The 27,506-nt window shown below is 42.8% G+C and overlaps 2 protein-coding genes across 4 annotated transcripts in view; one reads left to right on the top strand and one right to left on the bottom strand.

The window, feature by feature from the left end:
• Window positions 1–713: 713 nt before the first annotated feature.
• On the top strand, window positions 714–18,825 carry las1l (LAS1 like ribosome biogenesis factor). 2 transcript variants are annotated; one of them, XM_072676622.1, is made up of 13 exons: window positions 714–974; window positions 2,774–2,899; window positions 3,098–3,167; window positions 4,290–4,371; window positions 5,102–5,272; window positions 6,431–6,477; window positions 11,945–12,054; window positions 12,241–12,326; window positions 12,922–13,125; window positions 13,679–13,814; window positions 14,751–15,067; window positions 17,216–17,366; window positions 17,459–18,825. In XM_072676622.1, exons 1-13 carry the CDS (start codon window positions 835–837, stop codon window positions 17,547–17,549), a joined length of 1,731 nt encoding a protein of 576 aa, XP_072532723.1. In that variant the 5' UTR covers window positions 714–834; the 3' UTR covers window positions 17,550–18,825. The 2 variants fall into 2 exon arrangements, with proteins under 2 accessions (XP_072532723.1, XP_072532724.1); XM_072676623.1 differs by lacking the exons at window positions 17,216–17,366; window positions 17,459–18,825 and adding an exon at window positions 16,784–17,179.
• Window positions 18,826–19,076: 251 nt separating this feature from the next.
• zc3h12b (zinc finger CCCH-type containing 12B) overlaps window positions 19,077–27,506 on the bottom strand; it is a 32,051-nt gene continuing 23,621 nt past the window's right edge. For both annotated transcript variants that reach the window (XM_072676618.1, XM_072676617.1), the window contains one exon: window positions 19,077–27,469. In XM_072676618.1, the coding sequence (XP_072532719.1) occupies window positions 25,989–27,469 (1,481 nt within the window). In that variant the 3' untranslated portion in view covers window positions 19,077–25,988. The remainder of the gene's footprint in view (window positions 27,470–27,506) is intronic.

Below are 27,506 nucleotides of genomic sequence, written 5' to 3'. Positions count from 1 at the left end.
TTGGCCAACATTTCTAAAAATAAGTAATATTCTAATTTTCTGAGATACTGAATTTGGGATTTCATTAGTTGTCAGTTATACCCATCAAAATGAAAAGAAATAAACACTTGAAATATATCAGTCTGTGTGTAATGAATGAATATAATATACAAGTTTCACTTTTTGAATGGAATTACTAAAATAAATAGGCTTTTTCATGATATTCTAATTTAATGACCAGCACCTGTATATACAAAAAAGGGTTTCTTAGCAAAATGTACAAACTGGGACTCCTGTTTCTTCATAGTTTCTTCTAAAAGCAAGGGTATAAAAAAGAGTTTTTGTTTTGGTTGGAGAAACTGTCTTTTTGGGGAAGGCTTTCTACTAGATTCTAGACTGAATAACTGAGGTCATGATATTGGATTATCACCCCCACTTCCTCCCTAAAGTCCTTGATGGAGCGCCATCATTCCAGAGAACCCAGTTGCACTGCTCCACAGCTGAATGCTGAGGGGCTTTTTGTCCCTCTAGTCCACGCCTGGAATTAAGCATGGGGCCAGTTGGTTTATGTTTATCTGCCCCAGAGAGTCCTATTCTATTGGCAGCACTTCTCTTTTTAATCCTAAAGTAAATGTCCCGAAATCTAACACGCATACGCTTGAATGACTGGCAAGGGGAACTATAGTTCAGGGAACCGTTTTCCGGGGGACCGTTTGACAGACGCGCCGGCAGCCCCGGAGGTGTTGTTATTTTCCGTGTTGCTCCATTCTTCCGTCCCGGTTTGTCGCCGCTTCTGCCCCGGTGTGTGTTCTGTTGCCCCGGTGTGTGTTCTGTTGCCCCGCTGGCGCTGAGAGGATGAAGCAGAAGCAGAAGCTGCGGCACGTTGTGGCCTGGATGAGTCGCGCGGAGTGGGAGCAGCTGCTCGAGAACCTGCACTCCGGACAGGCGGCGCTGCAGACTCACGCGCTGCACAGACTGAGCGCATGGAGGGGCAGGTAGGGGGACGGGGAGAACAGGGTGATGGGCATTAGATGCAGTGCTAGCTAATGGCGCTGGAGGGAAGTAGCGAAACAAAGAGGGCAAAAGTGGGGCAGAGGGGTAGTTGCAGGGTGAAGGCGCAATTATTTAGTGGTCATAGGGTGCTAGGGGCTCTTAAATACCATAGGTAGGTAGGAGAGACGGGTTGAAAGGATGGAGGGGTAGCAGGGACTGGAAGATGGGTGAGTAGGATGGGGAGGGGGCAAAAGGGGCAAGTAGATAGAGGGCGAGAGCAGCGGGCTTAGAAAGGCCAGAGGGCAGGTAGGACCGAGATAGCTGGCAAGATGGATGGGTCGGGTGAGGAGGACATGGATAGAGGGGGAGACTGGTGGGCAGAAGGTGGATAGAGGGGGAGACTGGTGGGCAGAAGGTGGATAGAGGGGGAGACTGGTGGGCAGAAGGTGGATAGAGGGGGAGACTGGTGGGCAGAAGGTGGATAGAGGGGGAGACTGGTGGGCAGAAGGTGGATAGAGAGGGAGACTGGTGGGCAGAAGGTGGATAGAGGCGGAGACTGGTGGGCAGAAGGTGGATAGACGGGGAGACTGGTGGGCAGAAGGTGGATAGAGGGGGAGACTGGTGGGCAGAAGGTGGATAGAGGGGGAGACTGGTGGGCAGAAGGTGGATAGAGGGGGAGACTGGTGGGCAGAAGGTGGATAGAGAGGGAGACTGGTGGGCAGAAGGTGGATAGAGGGGGAGACTGGTGGGCAGAAGGTGGATAGAGGGGGAGACTGGTGGGCAGAAGGTGGATAGAGGGGGTGACTGGTGGGCAGAAGGTGGATAGACGGGGAGACTGGTGGGCAGAAGGTGGATAGACGGGGAGACTGGTGGATAGAGGCGGAGACTGGCAGGTAGAAGGTGGATAGATGGGCAGACTGGTGGGCAGAAGGTGGATAGAGAGGGAGACTGGTGGGCAGAAGGTGGATAGAGAGGGAGACTGGTGGGCAGAAGGTGGATAGAGAGGGAGACTGGTGGGCAGAAGGTGGATAGAGAGGGAGACTGGTGGGCAGAAGGTGGATAGAGGCGGAGACTGGTGGGCAGAAGGTGGATAGAGGCGGAGACTGGTGGGCAGAAGGTGGATAGAGGCGGAGACTGGTGGGCAGAAGGTGGATAGAGGCGGAGACTGGTGGGCAGAAGGTGGATAGACGGGGAGACTGGTGGGCAGAAGGTGGATAGACGGGGAGACTGGTGGGCAGAAGGTGGATAGAGGGGGAGACTGGCGGGCAGAAGGTGGATAGAGGGGGAGACTGGCGGGTAGAAGTTGGATAGAGAGGGAGACGGGAGGGCAGAAGGTGGATAGAGGGGGAGACTGGCGGGCAGAAGGTGGATAGAGGGGGAGACTGGCGGGCAGAAGGTGGATAGAGGGGGGAGACTGGCGGGCAGAAGGTGGATAGAGGGGGAGACTGGCGGGCAGAAGGTGGATAGAGGGGGAGACTGGCGGGCAGAAGGTGGATAGATGGGGAGACTGGCGGGCAGAAGGTGGATAGATGGGGAGACTGGCGGGCAGAAGTTTGATAGAGGGGGAGACAGGAGGGTAGAAGTTTGATAGAGGGGGAGACTGGCAGGTAGAAGGTGGAGAGGGATGGGTAGGACAGGGATGGGGGTTGAGAGGGGCGAGGCGGCTGTGGCTAGAAGGCGAGATGCAGTGCAGGAGAGCTTCAGGACGAGCTGGAAAACACTGATCTACGATTCACCTTCAAGTCAGACTGATCACAGTCTTCTGAGCAGGCTGACGGTAGTTGTTGTGTTTGTGCTGTAGGTTTGGGAACAATACTCCCGTGGCGGTGGAGAGCACTGCTAACCTGGTACGCTGTCGTGTTCTGGATAGCACTGGCAAACTAGAGGGCGATGACCTGGTTCTGCTGTACAGCATGGCACTGACCAGGTGTGTATGTGTAATGATAAACACTGTGTCCTAAAGTATCCAGACATGCCTTTGGGGTGAGTTGGTGTGCCACAACTAATCTAACATCAGTACCAGACCTAACTGATGTTCTCTAATGTACATGTTCCTTTTCAGAAGAAATTATGTATGATATTGATAACAAAGGATTTTATGGATTGTGTTTATGTGTGTGTTTAGGTTTGTTAATATTATACTGGAGCGACAGCAGGGAAAAACGGCCAAACCACTTCGGCGTCTAGCCGGCAAGGTAAGTCCGTTTTTTTGATGGTGTGTTTTCAGCAGACAGTGCAGAATAGCACCTGTACAGTCACTCATTGAGACTAGCGATAAACTCAAACTGCAGCACTAGATTTTACATTCTTAGGACGGGTGTCACTGTCTTTAAATCAGAAATTCCGCTCTTTGTAAGCAAGTTTTATAGACATTATTTTCTCAAACAAGAAGTCAAATGATCCTTTAACAAAATATTGCTCAGTTCATAAAACCTGTACATAGGCCAACACTTCAGTTCTTCTACCTCATTACTTCTCACTGCATTAGTTTCAATAATTCAATAAAATAATAGTTTTAATAGACCCTAAAATGGAACGTTATGGGACTCAATAGATCTATACAGTACTAAACTGTCATCAAATAATCAATTAAAATATTTCATTTGGAAATAAAATAATTATTTATAAAATAAAAATAAAATATTTTGATATATATTTATTTAAAACTGATAATGCAAATTAAAACAGGTTCTGCATTAAGTGTTATTATTGTTATTATGATTGTTATATGCATTATTAACATAATAATTAACTTCAGGGTGTTCAACAAGTTAACATTTTTAAATTATGTTTAATAATAATAATTCTTAATAATGTTTCTCACGTGACATGTTATAAATTTTACAATTCACGGCCATCAAATGACATTCTAGCTAACCGTACAGGTTTACGAACTGTCCATCTTTTTCGAACTGTCGTAGTGTGAGTGCCATGGTTTGGTAAATGCAGTCCCACAGAGAATATATGCTAATTGCTATTAGAGTAAATACTGTCATTTGTAATTTGACAAGCATGCATATCACTGAGAAACCTTAGGCTGTAAGCCATTGGATTTGCATGGTATTGTCAATTTCTGTGCAAATCAAATTTTGTTTGCCTTTATATCAGAGGCTAGAAGTTTGAATCTGTCTATTAGAGATTGCTAACCATCTCCTCACAGTTGGTGATGATTTAGACATGCATATAGCCTTATGCTAATGGTGCAGTGTGGGCTTAAATTACTTGTAAGCTACATTAGCCTCATAGCAGCAGTGTAACCTTTAGTGTAACTAAAGTAGCACCAAACAACTCCAGTCCCTCTCTTTTTTTTTTCTCAGTTAAATATTCCAGAGTGGATTGTGAACCTGAGGCACGACATGACGCACCACAAACTGCCGTCACTCAAATGGTGCAGGAAAGGTGAGACACACGGAAGCATTTTGTCTGTTTTTGTTCTTTCGTTCTCGTTCATGTGCCATGTGATGTTACTTTTAACTGCTTCCTCTTCATTTAGCCATCATTTTAACAACCAGTCACTATGAACGTCAACAATAGAAACAAACAGATTAACTGATAAACTGCGCCCCGCCCCCCTTAGTGGACTTCTGAGCGAAGATACAGATTGGTTGATTGCCCTCTCCTCCTTGTTTAGAAATGAGGCCCAAACGTAACAGTTTTGTAATATTTGGGCTTCCAACCAGGTGGAGAAGCAGAAGACAACAACAGTGCTAATGCCATCTGTACACAGTTTAGTTATTATTCTAAATGATTCAGGGATAACTCAACCTAGTCCAGTTGGTACGTATATGGCAGTTATATCACCATCAAGGGTAAGACTCTAACTATCAGGTCTCTAACTCTCACATGAAACTTCAGAACTGGATCTGGATCACAGGAATATTGTTTATCACTGTAATCCTGCAGGTTGACGGTTGTTGGTCTGTATTTACATTATTAAAATATACAGGCCTGTTTACACATCGGCACTACATTTATTGGCTCTTACTGTAGAGCTAAAAATTTAAGTTGACACGAAAGTGGGAGTGGCTAAATTGGAAGTATACGTTAAATATTTAACAGGCCTTTTAAATATATACATTGTGTGTGTGTGTGTGTGTGTGTGTGTGTGTGTGTGTGTGTGTGTGTGTAGGGTGTGAGTTTGTGTTAAATTGGCTCCGGCAGGAGTACTGGTCCCGGCAGCTGAACGGCCGTCTGATAGAAGACTGGAGCTCTTCATCTGAGGATGAGGAGGACGAAGAGGAGAGAAGCAAAAAGCATGAGGAAGAAAGGGCAAGGAGACAGAGAGAGATAGAGGGACACAGTGAGTATGAGAGAGTGAGAAACAATAATGATCAATGACCAATTCTTCTTATCTTTATTATATAAACTATTATAATATATATCATTATCTTTATAATAATAAAGTAGTAATAATGCCAAAATAGCAGTTATTTCAGAATAAAGAAACAATAATAATGTGTTGTTTGGTAATAGTGGTTTAATAATAAGAATATTTATTGATTGATTTATTCATTCAATGAAAGATTCACTTATATAGTACAGGTTTCAGGAAATAATTATACAAAATATATATAGCTATAATTTAATAAACAGCTTATGACAAATGGGAAACAAAAGTCTAATACAAAATAATTTCATACAACTTTCAAATGCTTCATATTTATTAGTAATGTCCTAGTACTTTAATAATAAAACACAATGCAATAGTTTCAATTATAAACTTATTTTATAACAAATTATAAACAGCAAACAAAGACATTAAATATAGAAACAATGTTACTACACATAATGTCTGTTCAGTTTATATAAATAAACTATAATACAATAACATAAATTTGACAACAGCTTACGATTAGTTCCTGGACCAATGATGACCACTAACTGAAAGAAAATAGAACAGTAAATAAGGAGCAAAACAAACACTAGTGCATAACTACAGCCTGTGGAGAATAAAGACTATTGTCAGAACAAACGAACGAAAGCAGTCTCTTCCTCTTCCTCTCATTATTTACCTCTCAGTCCAGAACTGCACAAAAATACAGTTTTCAAAATACCTGCTGATTAAACAGAAGCCAGGCTCTTACATCATTAAACTGTTTTTTTTTCTCAAGACTGAGCTGTTTGAGGAGAGCTCTGTGGAGAACAGTGTGGTTTCTGTGAGAAATGAGTTGGAAGAGTTTTCCCAGAATGAAGATTCTGTTTGTTTACTACTAAAACCTACTATTAGTTACTGTTTCCCTGTTTTAGACAAACAGTGAAGACAGCAGGACTATGGAATAAACATCTGGAATTATGCAAGGAGCAAACAAGTGTTGCACAAAAGGGGAATTATGAATAAATAAATAAATACAATTCTAATACCAGTTAGCTACATTAGCGTAAAGCTGAGAATAAAGGAGGAAACTGGGTGCATTAGATTTTTTGCTAACCTCCTGCTGCTTTCTTTTTTTCTGTGCAGAGAAGGCAAGAGATCTGCTCATTCATTATGAACGAGAACAGTTTCAGGTAAAGAATACACACTCGCACCATAACTTCAGTTCATTTAGATACATATGCTGACATTGTAGTCATATCGGTTTCGGTAAAGAAGACTTAATGGCAATGAATAGTTGTTTAGGTGAGTCTGATATCTGAGGCCAGTATATGAGGATGTGTTTATTGAACTCCAGAAAAACATTTAGGTGGTTTAGGTGACTCTGAACTGCTGCATTTATAAATCTGCTTTTTATTTTTACTTGGATTTGCATTTGATACCTTATAGCACGGGTACTCAATAGGCGGTTTCCCTCCAGCAGTTCCCAGTCTGTCTTTGCGTGATCTACTTTCCTTTCCTGTGATCCAATCACAGAGAGGAAAACAATTCTATGACAAAAGTGACCTCATTTAGACTCGCAGTAGCAGTGTGTATGCTCATCAAAAAACATTTGGCTAATCGACAACAGTAGGGTAATATTTATACAAGTAAAATGTTCAAAATTGCTTACTACAAAAAATATATACATATATAGAAGTCCACAGTGAAAAGCGTTTGTTTATAGAGGAGTGGACTGCAAATCTATCTTCTGCCTGAGATTTAGTAGTTTACTCTACAGTCTGCTAGATTTTGGAGCATTTGCTGTGAGGATTTGATTACATTCAGCAACAAGAGTGTTAGTACGGGCAGAATGTTGGATAATCACCATTCTGCCTCCACAACTGGATCCATCCACTGGAATTAGATTGATCACCCTCTTTCCAGAATAGACCGTTTCGCTGCTCCACAGCTCAGTGCTGTGGGAGGCTTTATTCCCCTCCAACCCATGCCTGGCATTAGGCATGGAGCCAGTGGGTTCATGTTTATCTGCTTCAGACTAGACAAGCTGTGTGTGTGTGTGTGCATTTGCGCATCTATGTCAGCAATGGGGGCAGTTTAGAGTAGTACCCCACAGATAAGTAGATAAGTATTGACAATAGATACTTCCCCATCCGATACTTCTGGGTTGAGTTGGGGATGAGATGTGGTGGTGACCATCCAGCATCCTGATCTCACTAATGCTCTTGTCGCTGAATGCAATCGAATCCTCACAGCAATGCTCCAAAATCAAGTGGAAAGTCTTCCCTAGACAGTAGAGACAGTTACTCCAACAGCAGCAGTGTCCCAATACTTTTGTCCATGTAGTGCATAAAAAAAACAACAAGAAAGATTCCCCCCCCCCCCCCCCCCCCAAAAAAAAATAAGCACATCTTAATTTTTCTGCAGCAGCAAAGCATCGCACACATTAACTGCGCCACTGCCCCAGTCCGAAAGTCCATAATATAGCTGACCACGCAGCAGTTAGCAACTAACTAATGGATAAAGGCGAAACTCGGGCCTGGTGCGAATGCCAAACTAGGTGCCTCGTCTTGATTAATGAATTATTAATGTACCCCATGCCCCTTCTCCAGCAGAAGTGATGTGTGAAAATGCTAGTCACATAAAAAAAACAGTCAATGAAGCTTTGATACATTGCTGATAGCGCTGTAAAAGTTCAAATACCCCAGGTTTATAATTTCGCTAGGTGGTTTTATACATTATTTACACCCTGTTTGTACACTGATAAAATAAAATAATGCATATCAAAAATAATATCTAAATATTTGTACCCATTGATGCTCATTTAGCCAGAGGAAGTTCAAAAGTGTACTATGAAACTATCCCAAATTCGAGGGAGAAGTAAGTTGATGATCTTTGCATGATGTTAATGTAATAAGTAAATGTAAATTAGCTAAGGTAATACGTTTCTTTTTTATTATTATTAGTTTCTTTGTCAACAGTATGTCAGTGATTTTTACACATTACTTGTATGAATAAGCTTTGGAGGAAACGTGACATCAGAAGGAGACTGAAGGAAATTTCACTGTAGGAAATTGAACTGGACAGTAGGTGGCAGCGTGGAGCAAGGTGTCAAATGCTTCAAACCACTAAACCATTTTTCAGTACAGTTGGTTCAGCAGTGTTTTGTAGCTTTGTAATCACTACTGATAACTGATCCATTGGCTGGGTTGTTGCTGTGACCATCTGCGCATCTGCATCTACACACATTATACACACACTCTCATTAATATTAACAATATTGCATGGGTTTAAAGCAACTAAGGCAATTTAAATGAACACTTTGATATAATTGAAATGTTTTCATCACTATTTATATGAATGAACAGGTGTCCCAATACTTTTGTCTATTTAGTGCATAATAAAACCACAAGAAAGGGGGGAATGTGTTTGTATTGGGTTGGAGGTGTGATGAGACCAGTGAGATAGCTTGTGCAGACTGTGTTTGTATGGGGTGGAGGAGTGATGAGACCGGTGAGAGAGCTTGTGCAGACTGTGTTTGTATGGGGTGGAGGTGTGATGAGACCGGTGAGACAGCTTGTGGACGGTGGATCGGTACACTGTGCTATTGTCTGTTCAGCAGCCTAATTGCTTGGGTGTAGAAGCTGTCTCAGGAACCGTCTGGTTCTGGTCTTCCAGTTCTAAAAGCATAGTTATGATGCTGCCGTACCCCACTGCATGAGTTTTCATACCTGGCTATTGCTATTCACTACTTTAGTGATCACCAGATAGTGTGTAAACCATCGGAGCATCTGTAGATAGGCTGTATAGAACAAAGCAAAGGAAAATAGTTTCTGGAATCGGGAATCAACCTTATACTGACTGTGTAATTCCACATCTGTCCTCGTGAGGGCGGTACGCTCATGCATATGTGCTGCTGAAAGCAGTGAATCGTTTGACGACTAGAGCTTCATCCTCGGCCTCTCCCTGTTAGAAAAACCGTTGACTGCAGAGGTAGTCAGCCATGTTGTTGTGCTGTTTGAGTTCTTAGTGATGAATCTTTCAGTTGTTCCTCTAGCCGTTATGCAGTCGGTTCAGTAGTGAATGTCAGTAGTGAATAGGTTAACAAAGCCTTGCTAACACAGCTTCCGCTTCTTATTACGTAGCTTATAGAAGATGTTTAGGTGTATACAAACCAAAAAAAACCAACAGAAACATGGCACGTATCAGTCAAGACATTTTTGGTGGCCTAAAGTTAGCTTATTTATAAGAGAAGACAAGATATATATACCATTATATTTACCATTTGTGATGGACACAGATGGAATTTGGCTTCCGCTTTTATTCCCAGCCGTGCAGTAAACACACACATACACACCAGTGAAACACACACAGTGAGCGGTGGGCAGCCATTGCTGTGGCACCCAGGGAGCAGAGAGGGTGAAGGGCCTTGCTCAAGGGCCCAACAGTGGCAGCTTGCCGAGCCCGGGTGTCGAACCCACAACCCTGTCATCAATAGCCCAGAACTCTAACCACCGAGCCACCAGATGTTTAGTAGACAAAGCTAGCTAACAAGAAACCACCATTTAGCCTTGTGGCTGAATCATCACACACTCTCCTCAAACTGTGTGGAGGTGTTCATTTACCTCTAATAGACTTGCTTACGTGGTTTCTGAACCTGGATGACTCTCTGTTCTCTGTAAACATGATGGGACTGAAGCACAGAGTACAAATTAGGACAGTGCTAAAAGCCGGCGCATAAGCTTTTACTACTTGTTAGCTACATTAGCCTAACATACAGCTCCAGTATAAAAACCAAAAAGTAAACCTCTACCGCCACTTCTTGTCTAGCCTGATCTACTACGTTTAGGGTGGGGGCATTGGTCTGGTGGCTGAACTGCGTCTTTAAAAAGATGTTTTTCCAGATAATAAAGTAAAGTGGAGACCGTGAGCAAAGCGTGAGTCAGTTCTTGCGATGAAAGAACAGTCAAGATGTCCCACATGCACCTTAAACTGATCACGACACACAAGTGTTTTAATACACACACACACGCACAAACACCACCCTCTGGTCCTCCTTTTGTCTCTGTATTCCACGGCCTTAGTCTTTCTTTATGTCTCTCGCCCCCTCCCTCAGTTTCTCACTCCCTCCAGTGAAACCCCTTAAGTGCATTTACTCCGGTTGCCGTGGGCGATATGCACAGCCAATAAGTGTGGTTCCCCTTATGACGCTCAATGTGTAGGCGGCAGAGAGACGGAGACAGAGAGAGAGAGAAAGAGAGAGAGAAACATGGGGGGGGGGGGGGGGGGGGGGAGCAGGGCGAGAGGGATGAGTATGAGGGAGGGATGGAGAGAAAAGAGTGACCCTGAGAGAGGGATGGGGAGAGGAGAGGGAGAGTGAAGGAATTGGGAGAACAAGAACTACAGGAAAAGAGAGAGAGGGGGGCTGGAGGGAGGGAGAGGGAAAGGAATTGTAAGAAACATGAAGGGAGAGAAAGACATGACAGAGAGAGAGAGAGGGGGGAGAGCAAGGGTGAGGATAAGAGAGAGGAGGAAAACAGACAGGAAGAGAGGGAGAGGTATATTGAGTGTGTGTGTGTGTGGGGGGGGTGCACTCCCTTTGATGTACAGAACCTGAGGAAATTGGATTACAACTGATTAAAAAACATTTCACTGTTTGGGGGGGGGGGGGTTGGGGGGGTGCAATGATCACTTGTACTTGCTTTAGTTTACGGCACATTAAAGACTCTAATTATGATTGATGAAAAGATCCTAGTACTTTATTCTATGCTATATAATAGGGGCGGGAATCTCTAGGCCCCTCATGATTTGAGTCCGTTACGAGTCAGACGGCTGTGAATCAATATAATAATTACCAATGCGTCTTTGTTCTATACAGGATGTCTGTGCACTGATCCATAATGAATATACTGGTTGCTATGGTATCCCAGGTGGTTGCTGTGGTGTTTCTAAGTGGAGGGTGATTGGTTAAGGTGACGGACTACTAATTCATTGTGCTCTGCACGCCTAGGTTCGAATCCCATCCTCGCCGATAAGCTCCATATTAGAGTGGCAGCGATGGCTCAGCGGTTTGAGCACTGACCTATCGATGATTGGAATGTGGGTTTGATAGCCGCTATTGTTGAGCCCTTGAGCAAGGCCCATCGCTCTGGGCAGGTGTGCTCGCGGTCACTGTGTGTGTTTGACAGAGCGAGGCCAAGTTCCATCTGTGTTTCCATACAAATCACAAAGGTGGATATAGTCTCCTTGTCTTATCTCGGTTGCTAGGAGTTGCTTTAGTATTGCTAGGTGGTTGCTATGGTACTGATCCATGATGAATTGCCTCCAATGTCTTTTATTAACTAACAGAGTGGTTGTGCAGCTAAAGCAACTTCTAGGCACTTTGCTACATGATTGCCATGGTATCCTAGATGGTTGCTATGGTGTTGCTAAGTGGTTACCAGGTAGTTGCTATGAAGTTGCCAAGGGGTTACTAGCTGGCAATAGATGTCCACTCGTTTTCTTCCGTTTGAAAGCACTGAAATGATTAAATAATGAAAGAGTGTGAATCTTTGCAGGCAGATCTTTTGTTTGATGAGGTATCGACCCACAGTGGTGTTTAATAATGTTGCCAAAATGAAATCATGTGATCAAATAATGAAATAATGTGTGTTACTGTAGGTTTATGAGGAGTTGCTGAGGCGCAACTCAGTGCATGGACCTTGGCCCGATGCCAGCTCAGACCTCAGCTGGATCCTTGCTCAGATCAAACAGTTCAGCTCCGAATCCAGGTGGGTGTGGGGGTGTGTTGGGGGTAGCAGAGGGGATGTGTAAGAAATGCTTTGACAAGTCTGTTTTTTGCTTTTTAAAGAAACAGTTCAAACATCACACTGTACATCTCTACTAAAGCATATTAAATATGTAACTTACTTGACTCACATGCTGTGTGTGTATGTGTGTGTGTGTGTGTTTTACAGAGATATGTTGATTGATGCTTTAGTGCAAGATGGATTTCTGATCCCAACAGCAGATCAGCTGGAAGGACTGGGCATCGACCCATCAGGTACACGCGCACACACACACGCACACCTCTGAAGTCTTTTTTAGTTCCAGTAATGCCGGCAGAAGAGAAATCATAAACCTAACTGACTTTTAACCACTTTTATTTATTTGTAATCGTCGTGCAATAAAATACCCTACATGTCCAAATGTTTGTGGACGAATCCATTCAACTTTAAGTTGCACCCATTGCTGACACTGATGTGCAAATGCACACACTAAGCTTGTCTAATCAATGTACAGAAGTATGGCCAAGAGAATAGGACTCTCTTGAGCAGATAAACATGAAGTTATTGGTGCCATGTCTAATGCCAGGTGTGGGTTAGAGGGATTTAAAGCCCCCTGGTGGTGATGATCATCCAACATCCTGACCTCAATAATGCTGTAGTCGCTGAATGCAATCAAAGTTTCACAGCAGTGCTCCAAAATCTAGTAGAAGTCCTTCTCTGGACAGTAGAGACAGTGACTCCAGTAACTTCAGATAAAGCTAACCTTCCACTCACTTTTTTTTTTTTTCTCTCTCTCTCTGTCTCTCTCGCTCTCTCTCACTCTCTCCTTCTTTCTTTGTCTCTCACCCTCTCTCTTCTCCCACGTCTCAGAGGATCTGCTTGACCTGTGGGCTCCATGCGTGCCGCGAGTGTTTCTGCGTTTCTGGTTTCCCTTGTGGAAGGTTCTGAACTCGCCCTTGTTTGTCACTCTTATCCTGGAGAAGCTATTTGCTGAGCTGTCTAATGAGCCGACCAATCACAGGGCTCATTACATTTCTGCCTGGATCTCTGAGATTCTGCGCTGCAACAGTAGAAGTAAATAACAGTTTGTTGTGTGTGATGATAGATATGAGGATTAAATAATGAATCATTTACACCCTTAACAAGAGAGGTTCTTCAGGGCTTCTTTAGTAAAGGCAGTGGTTCTGAATAGCACTATGATAGAAAAGCATTTTCCTGGTTAAGTTGTTCTTTATATACAAGCTCTAGAAAGACACTTTGAAAAACAGTTCTATGTGAGACCAAAAGGTTCCACTTTTCATAGTCCTTTTTAGTACTCTATAGAACTCCTTTTGCCTGGTGTAAAGAGGTACATTTCCATTTGGAGTCTCGGAAGAACCATTTAGGCATTCTTTGAGTTGACCAGGGTGCTGTAAAGAACCATTGCCTTTAGGAATAAGGCTTTGGAAAGCTCCTTATTTAACGGTGCAGGGTGACATAGACTTGTGTTGTATTAGCCTCGTAGCAGCAGTTTGAAACTAAGGAAACTAAAGGGGGGAGGGCAGAATTTATTCACTGTCTCTCTCTGTGTGCATGCGCGTGCGTGTGTGTGTGTGTGTGTGTGTGTGTGTGTGTGTGTGTGTACCAGGTGAATCAAAAGCCATTAGAAAGCTGAAGATGATGGAGGAGAGGATTTTTGTTAGTAGAGTTTCGTTCCAGTGGCAGGAACTCATAACTGCATGCCTGAAGGCACCGTGTCCAGCAACACCATTCCTGCTTCAACTGTACGTATACGTATGCACGCGCACACACACACACAAATCCTGACTGTATCTGACCATTACATTCTTTCTATTGCTCTCTATAGATCCATCACTTTTCTGGTCCTTTAAATTCCATCATATAGTTACATATATATGATTATAGTATTTTACAATAAGTACATTAATAATATAAAGAATTATATTCCTATTTATTTCAGGAATGATCAAACATAAAGGATGTTTCTTCTTTTAGTACACATCACATTAATTTTTCATTCAAGTCTAATTTTTATAGAACATCTTGTCTTCTACTGATGAGGTCTGGATTGAAAGCTTAGAGTCTGCACACTCTGTCACTGTGGCCACGCCTGTCGAAAAGTCAGTCTGAGTGGCAGCATTAGCGTTCGGTGTGAATGCTGCTAACACAAAAACGAGAAAGAGCTGTTGTACGGTGGACTGTACAGACAGATTCTGCAGGAATTCAGAGCTCTCCTCTTACAGACTGCCAAAAGCTAAAGAGAAGAGAAACTAAAGGATTGCTGAAATTTGCAGAAAACCGAGAAAGCTAGCAAACCTGGATGAACCAGTCACCAGCCAGTACTAAATCAGCCTTAAAACAGTCAAAACAAAGCCCATTGGTTTTATCCTATAAGCGGGTGTGATCTGAGCCTCAGTTAAGTGGACATTAGCTGGACTGGCTACACATTGCTGTCCATGGACCATTGGTGGTTTGGTACAGATATTTGTCGCCCGAATAAACTCAACCATGCTGCAGAATGTTTTGCCACTCTGCCCGACTAAAGGGGGGCGTGTTCCTGCGGCAGCGAGACATCAGTGCATACCCTCTATAAGCTACGATTACATATATATACATGAGCTGTAATGAATGACGTTCAGTGCAAGATTGACCGAGTGAAGTGTCTAAAAGCGTCTTAACAGCCTCTTTGTTCTTTATAGCATTTTGAGCGACATGGAGAAGCCCCTCCCCCTAGCAACGCAACAGAATTTGCTCCGCCTCTGCAGCATCTACACACAGAGTAACCACGGCGACAGCTCACCTAACAACACGGACTCCTCCCAACCTGTGTACACTCTAGAGAGCCTTCGGGAGAGACTGGCTAGAGCCACGCAGAACAGACATGCCCACTCTCCAAACCACACGCCTGGCTCAGCACAGGCCCCGCCCACGACGGACCTGCAGGAGTATTTGAGTGCCGAAACTGTCCAGGAAAGAAATGCGGTGTTACGGGGGTCGCCATGGAGTGTGTGTACAGGTACAGTACTTACAAATGATATAGAGGTGATAGTTATAGAAGTGGGCGTGGCCCTGTTTTTTTGTTCTTAAACTGAACGCTACCTGTTAATTTCTAAAACTGTCTATTGGTTTATGTTGTTTAAGCCTTTAGTGGGTGTGGTCACACCAGTGGGATTTGCTGTGGCGGGTCCCTGGTTGGTACAGTCCCACCTAGCGCAACAATCAGCTTTAGTTCCACTAGTTTTTCTGACCTGACCCAGCCCACAGCGCACCCCTCAAACACATCCTAAATACAGTGACACCGGCAATTTGTATAAATTTTACGTGAATTGGCTCCTTTAAGCGCCATGCCCAAAATACACTCCAGTGAAGTGTTGTCCTCGGTATTCTCCAAAACAGCAGAGAAATGTTCCCATTTGTCAGCTGTTCTTCCGGAAATGCAACCATCTTGTCACATAACCTCATAACTTCAGAATGAGGAGATGTATGACGCTGTAAACAAACACAGCTGCTCCAAAGAGGCCTGAGTTAATCAGCGATCTTTTTCTGGCATTTTCCGTTCTACCCTAAATGGTGCAGAACCTCCGCACACAAAAATATGAGCGCAGCACTATTTTTAGGTGGAATTGTTGCAGGATAAGCACACTGCAAACTTTCCACAATGTTTATATATTTAAATAGATATTTTAAAACCTTTAAGTAAGTAAGTACAGGATCTAGGACTACCTTGTGTGCACAATTACTGTCTTAACAGTTCACCGCATGGTTCTACAGATGACCTACAGTCAGAACTCCCCTTTCGGCTCATGCCACAGGAACTCGTTCTGTGCAGCCCGTCACAGACCCTGTATCACCACACTGTGTGTCTGAAAGCACCATGTCCACTGAAGTGGTCATTGAAATAGGCTCCTTTTGGTAACACATTATTTATTGCTCTTCCTTATCAGATTCTGGTTGTCAAAAAGTGTACTATTACAGTTACAACAAATGGCATACATACAAATAATATACATTTGAGTAATCGGACACGCTTCTTCGTGGAAATATAGAGGGTCAGAGTTGTTTCACTTTCAGTAAACGGTGCGAACATGTCTGTTTTAGTATGGCAACACACTTTAAATGAATTGAAATGAATTGAAAACCAGTAGGATCATGACATTTAGACATGTCAAAAAGTGAAAGACTGCATATACACTATTGAGACAAAAGTATTGGGGCATGATATTGTGGGAGGGGGGGGAAGCCTGATATTTCGAAATTGTTTTTTGCAATACATATCGGGAGGTTAAGAAATACAGGAATGTTCACCAGATTTCACAAGAAGTCAGGCATTATGTCATGATATTTGGAAATATTAGTGCATTATTAATAATACAATAGTGGGTAGAAAGAAATCTGCCTCTGGTAGATCTGTTATGGAAAATAAGAACCGTAACAAACAGCAAAATAAAATTGCCCGTCTTGCAATGTCACTGTTGCGCATGCGCACCTTGTGATTATGATGCTGAAACGATCTGTTGTGCAGTACTATTTCTACTACTACTACTACTACTACTTCTGAAAAATTTCACCCACATACACTTTGTAGCATTTTTTTGTTTGTTTTTTTTGGTCCAACAAAAACCATTTTATACTGATGAATTGCACTTTTGCGGTTCCCGACCTGACTAATGCACAATGTTACGTAGCAGTGAGCAACCTTCCACATGTTTAACCCTCTGGTTGGTTTCTGCAGTGTCACACCAAGCAGAAGAAGCCTTCTCGCTAAGCCCTGCCTCCGCACAATCCGACCTGCTGATACTGGGGATAGGATGCACTCTTTTAAAAAAGAGCTTATCCTGCTTCTGTTGGAGTAACTGTCTAGGTTTTGGAGCATTGCTGTGATACATTAGTGAGGTCAGGATGTTGGATGATCACCACCCCTCCTTAACCCCAACTCATCTCCGAGATATTGGATGAAGCACCATCATTCCAGAGAACACACTACCAGTGCTTCTCAGCTCAATACAGCTCTGTAGCACTCTAGCCCACACCTGGCATAAGCACATGCTTATCTGCTCCAGAGAGTCCTATTCTCTCTCTCTCTCTCTCTCTCTCTCTCTATATATATATATATATATATATATATATATATATATATATATACCTACATTATCTTGTCCTCTAGATAAGGTACCCTGGAAACGCTACCCGCTGGGAAAGGTTCCGGGTCAGTCAGAGGACCCCTCCTGTCTGATGGTGGAGACGTGTTCCACAATGACCGTGTGTGACCAGCAGGTGGAGCTGGACCAGATTCCCCCTCCCCATGGCAACACAAGGTAAGACATGACCACAGAAGGACTTGACAGGTTTGGTGTGATTTGTGGCCTGCTGTAACCCTGTGTGTGTGTGTGTCTGTCTGTGTTTGTAGCGGGCTGATGCAGAACAGAACCGGATCAGACGGGCCGTTGTGGACCCACAACGACATCAGCAAACTCAAGGCTGGATTAAAACTGTTCTAACACGCACACACACACATCGCTGCCACTGCAGTGAAAAAAACACTTGTATGCTTTGTACACAAGAGTGTACGGAGTTGAATTTGGTAATACTGTTGGTCTCATAACTCATAACACAATTTGTTGGGTTACATATATGTTTTAAATCGTTAGACATCACCAGCTGACATTTACGTTGAGAGCATTCAGAAAATGGGCCGAAAGAGATGGTCCAGACTTACTTGGAATAAACCCCGCTATCCTACGAAAGAAGGGAAACGAAGAGCGTAGTTTTTCTTACAACAACGACAGAATAGAAACACATACATAAGGAGAGAGTCTGGAATCATGGGAACGCCACGTATTATGTAAAGCTGACTAAAGTTAGATACATGATCTTTTGGTATATGTTCTCCTAAGTGCAGCTAAACCGTAAATATTAGCATAATGAAGCTGAAGACTTTACTGAAGATTGAGTTAATAGAGTTTAAAAATTGGCTACCGTGGTCGCTTTTTAGGCTTTTTAAGGTCCTTCTAGGCTCCTCTCCACCATCACAGTCAAACACATCGGTCTACCGCCCACCTTTCCCTTCTCCTTGCTGAGAGGATTCATCTTCATACTCGTGAACTCTGTCGACACATTGTTTTGTGAATTGTTTTTGGTTATTTTTTTTTCTACATCCTGCCATTAGCTGTTAAATACGCCAATACATTACTGTACAGAATTTCTTTTTCCTACACATTTTGGTATCAAAGTAAACAACTAAAACCAAACAAGCTGGTGTTGATTTGTTGATGTCTTGCAATGATTCCATATAAGCTGGTGTTTTTTCTATAAAATTGTCTCTACCATGTACATATTCCAGTATTTCCTCTGTTGAAATTGTAATGGGACTTTACCAAAACGGTAACACGGCTTATTATTAATGTCAGTAAATATCTTCAGTCAATATCTGCTCAGATATAAGATGCTAAACAACAAACAAATATAGGAGATGCATTGCAAATTTGATTTTGTATGTTACACTTCTACACTCGAGTGCATTTTTACATTAGAAGTAAAGATGAGCAAATGATGAGCATTATATTATTTAAGAGTGTTATTTCACATTTCTTAAAGGTTATTATTATGAATCTATGAAACTAAAATGACTTAGTAATAATGCTAAGAGTAAGAACGTCATGTGTGCATTTGTATGCAAAAGTTTGGGCACCCATGATCAAATGATGTGTATATCTTCTAAGTGAAAAATCACTTTTGAAACACTGAATTTCTTTACTGAATTTAACACTTATAAGAAGTGTTGAACATCACATATGTTAACTTTTCTTTATTTCTAATGTCATGTTCAGTAAATAAACCAGTTTGTATTAAAATGTGACTTTAACTATACATGGACGTCCATTCGAGTACCTTACTGGTAGTAGCTAATTCAGACTTGCGAGATGAGAAATCCATGCACTGGTTCAACTTTAATATCGCAGAATTACTATTTATCTTTTTTTATGTCAACATTTTTAAAAGTTTATATAAAAAAGAAAATGTACAACTTTACCAATAGGGTTTGGCTTTATTGAAGAAAACAAACACATTTTGTCATTGAGACTTACATTTTGTTTGAGTCTACAGACCCAAAGAGTTACAAAGTTCGTTCATCCTTTTTTGGGGTGGGGGGGAGGTTCACGTTTCATCATTTTTCAAACAGGTTTCAAAAAGCAAATGTTTCATTCAACAGAGAATAAAACATACTACCGTATGTCATTGTTACAACACGAGACTTCAAAGTGTTCAAATCACTCAGCCCACCTGAAACAGTGCAAACGTAAAAAATAATAAAAAAGAATTCATTATTTTAAAAAATAAAAGGAAATTAAATCACAATACGATAAAGGAAAAGAAAACAGCTGGACTTGATTTTGAGGACACAAGAGGTCATCTGCACTAATTCACAAATTGGACTTTTTGAAAAGCGCAATAATCATTTCTTTATAGCAAACACAGGATATACTGTCTTTTGTGAAAGTTTTAAGTTCATAAATCTGGTAATTCCTGAGACTGAATGCGTTACTGTGTGTGTGTGTGTGTGTGTGAGAGAGAGAAAGTGTTTGTGTTAGCTGGTACATTAGAGAAACATACATTAATTGTCTGGTAAACTTTGCAAGTGTGAATTATCAGATATTTGAAAGATTCTAGCTGGACTGTTCATTTTTATAACTTTCTATGATGAATTTCATCATCTCGTCATCTTCCGACTCGAGTGCAGTGTTGAGAAACCTGCTCCTGTCTGTATAAATGTGACAGATTCGATATGTAGAAGTGTATCTAGGCGAAAGCTCTATTAGGTGTATGATTTTAGGTATGTTTGCGTCTTTAATGCACACACTTGGAAGGTTAAATCTATAAGGCAGGTGTGTGCATGTGTATGTGTGCATCAGCGCAATACAACACTCCGGGCTGGCCCATGAGGTCAGCCGTTGGTTTTTACATAGAGTTCAGAACTTTGCCTCCATGCTCTGACAGTATGTGTTAGGAACAAAACCAACAAAAAAAAAAGTAGAAAAAAGGTGGTGGGGAGGAAAGCTGAGATCACCATAAATCCACACTAGAATACACAAAAGTCCATAATTTCCATAGTAATTCATTGATTTAATTCTTAACACAGATAAGAACCCAAGCTAACTATGGTTGTCAAGGCAACCCATATGTGTGTGTGTGTGTGTGTGTGTGTGTGTGTGTGTACGTGAGCAGCAGGGTGTGTGTGTGTGTGTGTGTGTGTGAGTGTGTGTGTGTGTGTGTGTGTGTGTGAGTGAGAAAGAGATCCTGCTTGGGATAGCTGGTACATCATTTGTGTGTGTGTGTGTGTGTTCATGTGCATGTTTGTAAAAAGCACTAATACTGTGCAAATCTAAGTGGTTAAATTTTTTTTTTCAATATTTACAAAGGAGAAAAAAATATATATGTATATAGATATTTATATATTTGGACAGGAGCACACAGCTTGTGTGAGCGTGTATGTCACCCCCGATCAATACGTCAGAGAGAGAGATAGAGTGAAACACACAGAGAGAGAGAGAGAGAGAGAGAGATGTAGACGTGGGCAGTGGTGAAGTCACAGGATGCTGCAGAATCTTCCTGCTGGAGTAGATATCCATTTCTACCGAGAATTCACACTCATTTTCAGGGTGCGTCTATATATGGAATTTCTAGGCCAATAATGAGAACTGATAGTTAACACTTGGCTGTGGCTGATACTCGCACGGAAGGTGATTCAGCTGCATTTCAGAACGCTTTCCTCAATTCTGATTATTCCTAGTTTTCTCTAATATAAGAGTGTAGGATAAATGTAGGTTCAGTTTATTTGGATAATTAAGTTGATCATGCAGAGGTTAATTCCTTTTATAATTCATTAAAATGATTCCTCATAATATTCAATATGTGAGTATGAGTATGCACAAAATCTCTGGCCCAAATAAAACAGCAGGTGAAATTGTGGTCGGATAATTAAATAATTAACAAATGATCTGGCACAATGACTGTAGAAAACATGGGCAGCACAACATCTCTCAAAAGTGAAGCCCTCGCAGGTCTAGTGCCTCTGCTGGCTGGTTGTAGTATGATGTGTAGCTCCGCCCATCCCTGTATGTTTCATAGCCCATTTTCCAGCTCATTTTTCATCTCCATCTCTAGTGTCTAGTTCCAACAGCTAATTCTCCTTGTGCTAATACTGTGCACAATCTTTCAAATTCCCACAGAAATCATTTTTCAAAGAAGGCTGAAAGACGGGGGCGAGTCAGGCTCCGCCCCTCTGGTCTCTACTGCGCAGACTCTGGTTGCAGAATTGACAACATGGCAGACAGTTCTGGCTTCATGTCTATAGAACAGACGGCAACAGAGCCACACTGTCTTATGTTTTCTACAGTCATTGATCTGGCGAAACTCTGGAAAACATTAGAGTAAGGTTTAGCATTAGGTTTTGAGTTAAGGTCAGGATTAGAGTTAGGGAAAATTAGGGGGAGTTTAATATCTACAACAGATGGCTGTCTGTATAAAGTGACACTTTGCTCCTGTAGATGCTGACCTTGTCATAATTTAGCTCCAACCATAATCCTAAAACAAACCTAAATTTAAGCCCAAATCTCAACCTAAACCTGAACGAAACTGTAGATAATTCCCTGACTTTCACTAGATAGATTGAAAAACCATCTGCAGGGATCCTCATCATCTGTACATCATTTCTCCTTTATATTTATAAATACTACAACTGAACTGTGGTGGAATTTGACTCTTTACGATGCGCTGAACCATTTTTGAGGTCAGCGGCTTACACCAGCAAAATTAACATACATTTGAAATATAATTCAATGCTTCATTTAACATAAGCTAAATCAGACAGTAAACATTTGAAGGGATCAAGTCAAAATGCTTCTATTATATAATACAAAAGTAAAAGTAAAAAAGTGAGTTGGAGCAGCCACAGTTTTAACTATCGGCTGTAATTATCGACTGCAATTCCAATATCGCCCCGAAAAGAACAATAATGCTAATCATATACTGCTAATATATGTTTTGCTGATATATTAGTGCACCCCTACTTTATTGAGTACATCGAATGTAGAGGTGTATACAGGTACGAGGGTGAAGGGGAAATGGAAAGAATGAGAGAGAGAGAGAGAGAGAGAGAGAGAGAAAGAGAAAGAGAGAGAAAGAGAAAGAGAGAGAAAAAGAGAGAAAGAGAAATCCCTGTCTATAGATGTCTGCCCGGCAGGAAAGAAGCCTTCTGTATGGGCTACACTAGTGACACATAGTGTCACTAACATTATGGCATTAATGTCTCTTTATCCTTTTAAATAAAACTAAGCTTTTTTTATATAACTATATATATTTATATATATGTATATAGATGATACTGTACAGCTCAATTTTTTTACAATCAAGAAATAGATACAATTTGTATCAACAAGCAAAGGTCGTTTCTACACATTTGAGGCGTGATAGCTTGCTGCGAGTGAAGGGAGGTAGAAACTGGGAGCGTAATGCAGAGGGAAGTGTTCTTAGAAAGTTAGCGCTGGACGTTCAGCTTCACTTCTAGTCGTAGAACCTCTCTGAACGGATTTTCCTTCTTTCTTATTACGCTGCTAGCTTCGAGTGAGGAGGGAGGGGTTGAGCAGTTCATCAGTTTTCCCAAAATTCCCCATATTTTTCCAAAATGTACCCAGTTTTTTTAAATGTAGTTGATCAGCGCAGACATTGCATTGCTTGCATTGAAGCTACAAGGCTACTGCAGCTAACAAATAATGGAAACCTGTACCCAATGGTGTTAGCATTGCCCTAACTGCATAGATCATCACACACCCAATTTCAAGCCATGTCAACTTGTTATATCATTATTAAATTTACATTTACATTTATGGCATTTAGCTGACACTCTTATCCAGAGCGACTTACAGGGTTACTCATATTACAGAGGTGGGCCAATGCAGTGTTAGGCGTTTTGCCCAAGGGCTCTTATTGGTGTAGCGCAGCATAGTCACCCAGACTGGGAATCGAATCCCAGTCTCCCACGTAGTGAGGTAGCTCACTAGCAGGTAGTGGTATTATCTGTTGCGCCACACCAACCACTACTGCCAAAAAAAAAAAAAAAAAAAAAAAAAATATATATATATATATATATATATATATATATATATACTGATGATTAAAAATGTTCTTAAATTTGACAGTAAACATGCACAATATTTTACGGTGAGATTGTCACAAGAAGGTGTCATTTAACTTAGCATAACTACACACATTTTTTACTTTACTTAAAGTACATATATTTAGAAACCAGATAGTTGAAGATAGCGTCTCTTACTGATATATTAACTGTGCAGTGTAGACCTTGTGACAGCATTTGTTGTGCAAAGCGGTATATAAATAAATTTGAATTGAATAGACCTGCTTATGTGAATTTTGTCCTTTTGCTAGTATGGACCAGGCCCTATTAGACTGTTGCGGGGAGGCGAACTCGGCAGACTTTGGCCTGGAGTTCGGGACGGCTTCATGGTGGGAGCGTGGAAAGCCGAGCCTCTCCGTAGTTGAGGTGAGCTTGAAAAGAGAGAGGAGATGGGTTGGACGAGGGTGCACAGTTGTTCCTCATGAAGGTGAAGTCAGAGGGCCATGTAGTGTCTATATAGGCTGCTCATAACTACATGAGCCTGGTTTAGGTGTTAGCTGCATTAGCCTCGAAGCTCCAGTACAAAACTCACAAGGCAAACTTGAGATGCCAAGCATGTTCTGTGCGATCGACAACATTTAGAGGAACTGTGTACATCTGATTTTTCAATAATCTATAGCTTTAGAGCACTGATTATGAACTATGCTATGTACGTGGCGCTGATTCATCCAACTAACCGAGCACAGCTCAGTCAGGTTTTGCAATGGCATGAAGTGCCAGCTTCATCTCTCCTCCTTGTGTTAGAGATGCTGGAAAGTTTGAAAGCTGCAGATTAATGCAGGACGAAAAAAAAACAGGGCAAAAGGGAAGGGCAGCAAGCGACCTGTCAGTCAAATGCAAGAAACAACCCAACGACAGCCTGGTGTTCCGTGTGTGTGTGTATATCGCACAGGGAGAAACAGGTAGGCAGTGTGTCACACCTTCCCACGAGCAGTAACAGAACCCCTCAGGGCCCCACCTGCGCTCATGAAAACAAAAACAAAACAAAAGAACCCCAAAAAAAAGAGAGATAAAGTTTCCACCCAGACAGCTCTGGGTTATGCAACATTCAAAGCTTCTCCTAGGATGTGCTAATGTACAGAGAAGGGCAGAGGTGTTGTCTCCCAGCACAAATCAGAAAATAGATGCTCTTCAGAAGCATTTTGCTGATGAGACGCATTTCCCTCTGCCCTTACTTAACGCACGAGTTTCATTAGGTTGTAATGAAGTTACAATTACGTCATGACGAGCCTTAATTGGCTAACGAGCCAGTTACGTGTAGCGCTCTCACTTCAGCATCTCATGCATGGATTCAGAGCTGTTTAAAGCTATTATGACTATGTTTTGTAAATGCTAATTTACATGTAAATCGGCAGATGTTAGCCCACTCAGTTCATGGAAAAAGGCTTGTAAAAATATTGGATTCCAGATAATCTCCTGGATTTACCAAGAACAGCCTTGGAAAAACGCTGCCTCTAGAACAGCTCCAAACGAGTGCATTACCAAAATGACCTGCCTGTAGCATTTAAATCCATGTAAACATCTCAAAAATCACTTGGAGAATTCTTCAGCATCAGTAAAGTTACTGCACAATACTAGCGTTTAGCATGACACACCGAAATAAACACCGCTAACATGGTTGTAGCGCTGCTACTGTAGCTAGCTTTCATGATACGTACATAATATGTCTATTTCTCTACGTTACGTCTTTTTGGCCTTAGTTAAGCAGCGTCAAATACTCTTTTTAAAATGGCTTAGTGAGTAAGGAGGGACGACAGCACGACGTTTTGGCAGGTCTGTGGCGTTCTACTCGAAATGCCACCTCTCCTCCCGTCAGAGGGTAGCCTCAAAAATGTAGGATTGAGAAAACATAATTGCTCTAAATACTGCTAGTGCTCGTCTGCAAACACTAAACACAAACCGTGACCTCCACAGCCACCCGAAAACAATCACATCAATACCTGTGGGGAGGTCACTGATATAAGGCCATAAAAGTTCAAAAGTTCAATGTTCATGCTTTGAGGTACTTGAGAGTTTGCGCTCCATTCTGAAACTTCTTCCACCTGTTCACACAAAAGGCAAAATAAATGTCACAATATTTACACTGGTGCAAGTGAATACACTATCGTACTCATACTGTGTAAAATCGCTCCTCATCTAGATTTCTCTCGCTCAACTCTTTTTCTAAGAATCGCTTTTAGTGTAGTCCACAACTTCTCCTTGTGGTCAAAGTTTGCCTGCTCATCATAGAACCACTTCAGGTATTCCTTGAGGGACTTGCAGGACAGCATCCCAGAGGTTCTCGGTCGAATGCCTCATGATATTAATGCTAAAATACTTTTATATTAGGAAAGAGGAGCTGATCACTCAGGCCTTTGCTGAAACATACTGACACTGGCATTCCTTCTGCATAAGTGCATTTCTGCAGGCCAAAATGAAAACCTAAATGACACGAACGTAAAGAAATGCATAAAATGCTTGAGCAACATAAAAACCTCTCTTCAGCAAAGCCGGAATAGGCTTCTGTCTCTTTCCAGTCGATGGTACCTTTGAATCTGTCATCAAATATGGCTTGGCCAGAACGTGTTAACTGTTGTAGCATTGCTAATGCTAATCATAGTAATAATGGCAGGAAAACCTAGATGGATGGGGGGTGGGGGGTATGACTAGTATCTTCAAGTGATTGGCTGTTGCTTCCAGCACTAAAATGCCATGCTCAAGTATTCATAGCAGCTCTTATTTCTTCCATTCCCTCTCTCCCGTATATTCAATGACAGGACCGCAGTCTTGTTACGATGACTGCTGCTAGTTGCTGGGGGTCGGTCATGTGAGGGTTCTTCTCCATGACCGAGTGGACTACGTACGCTGGAAAGATATTGCAGAGGTTTCGGTAAGTCTGGTACTGCTGTTCTGGGATCGGGTGTCGTTCTTGAGGTTCCACGGCCGGTCCATGAGGTCCTGGGGGTGGGCCTGGTGTGGTATCCCAGGGAGACCTCCAAATCTGCTCCATCTTCTCCGGCATACTGCGCACCATGACGCGCTCGCAGCATGGCATGAGTCCTCCCGCGAGTCCGTAACCACCGTACCCGTAAGGCTCGTTCCCACAAGGCAATGGATCCCAACTTGCATGCTGCTCCCGGCACAAAGGCGGTCGGCGCTGCCTCAGTGGGTTACTCTCGTACAGACGGGAGTCCGAGATGCTGTCCATGCGGGTCATTCCCAGGGATCGCCCTTGCTGTGTGGGACCAGACGAAGGCATCACGTTCTGGGAAAGGGGGGGGTAGTCTCCCGGACAGCTGGATCGAGCTCCAACAACGGGATGCTGCGCATGGGGCACGAGGTGAGCTGAGGATTGTTTGCGTGGCCCAGGTTTGGGTTCGTCCGTGCCATAGCTTTGGACCCTTGTCAGAGCCTCGTGGTGGAAACCATGTGCAAAGGCTTGCAAGCGAGTCTGCGCAGATGACTGCACTTGGGTTTGTGCAGATGGGCCTTTCATGCTGTCATCCAGACTGCCCTCCATGGAGTACATCTCTCCACCGTAGGAAGAGAAGGAATCAGAAGAATGGCTGCGCCCCGGTTCCGGACACATGCTGGAGCCTCGTCCAGGATACCCTCCCCCTACCCCTGTTGGATCTGGCTGTTCCAGGCTACAGAAGCTGTCCTGCATGCTACCCAAGCTCATAGTGGAGAAATCACTAAGCATCGAATAGTAACCGTGGTCACTGACCACAGAATCATATTTAGGGAAAGGTTCACTGTATGCCACTGATGCCCCCTGGCTGTTTGTGACAAGGATGGGAGGGTACTGGACACTGCTGGTGTGTTCTAGTGAGCTGTGGGTGAAGTGAAGTGACCCTGGCACAGGGCTACTAGCGGACCGGGTGTTCAGGGCACCGGCTGCGTGACTTTTTGTAGGTGGCATGGTGGGAACGCTAAGAGCAGTCACTAAGGATGGGACGGAATTTGCTTCAGCCTTCCGGGCTGGACAGAGACGCTCTTCCTGCTCACACGCTACCGAGCGGATGCTCGGGTCCGACTGCCGCTTCGGCGCCACACGTTTGGCCTCCGAACTGTCCCCCCTTGCAGTGCCACCGGAGGTGCCACACTTGGCAAGAGCACCCTCGCTCATGGTCTTAACGGCAGACAGTTTGGCAAAAGCTCGGAGTTCGTCTGCTACCGAACGCATTGGCTGAGCGGCTCTCTCCGGGTGATAGTACTTACACTTGTGACCGTACGTGCACTTCTTACCTGAGATGAAACAAGAACAGAGGGAACAGCAAAGCAT

Source organism: Salminus brasiliensis, chromosome 1 (assembly GCF_030463535.1).
Source record: "Salminus brasiliensis chromosome 1, fSalBra1.hap2, whole genome shotgun sequence".
NCBI lineage: Eukaryota > Metazoa > Chordata > Actinopteri > Characiformes > Bryconidae > Salminus > Salminus brasiliensis.
Note: the sequence above shows the minus strand (reverse complement) of the source record. Positions and strands in the feature narration are given on the sequence as shown.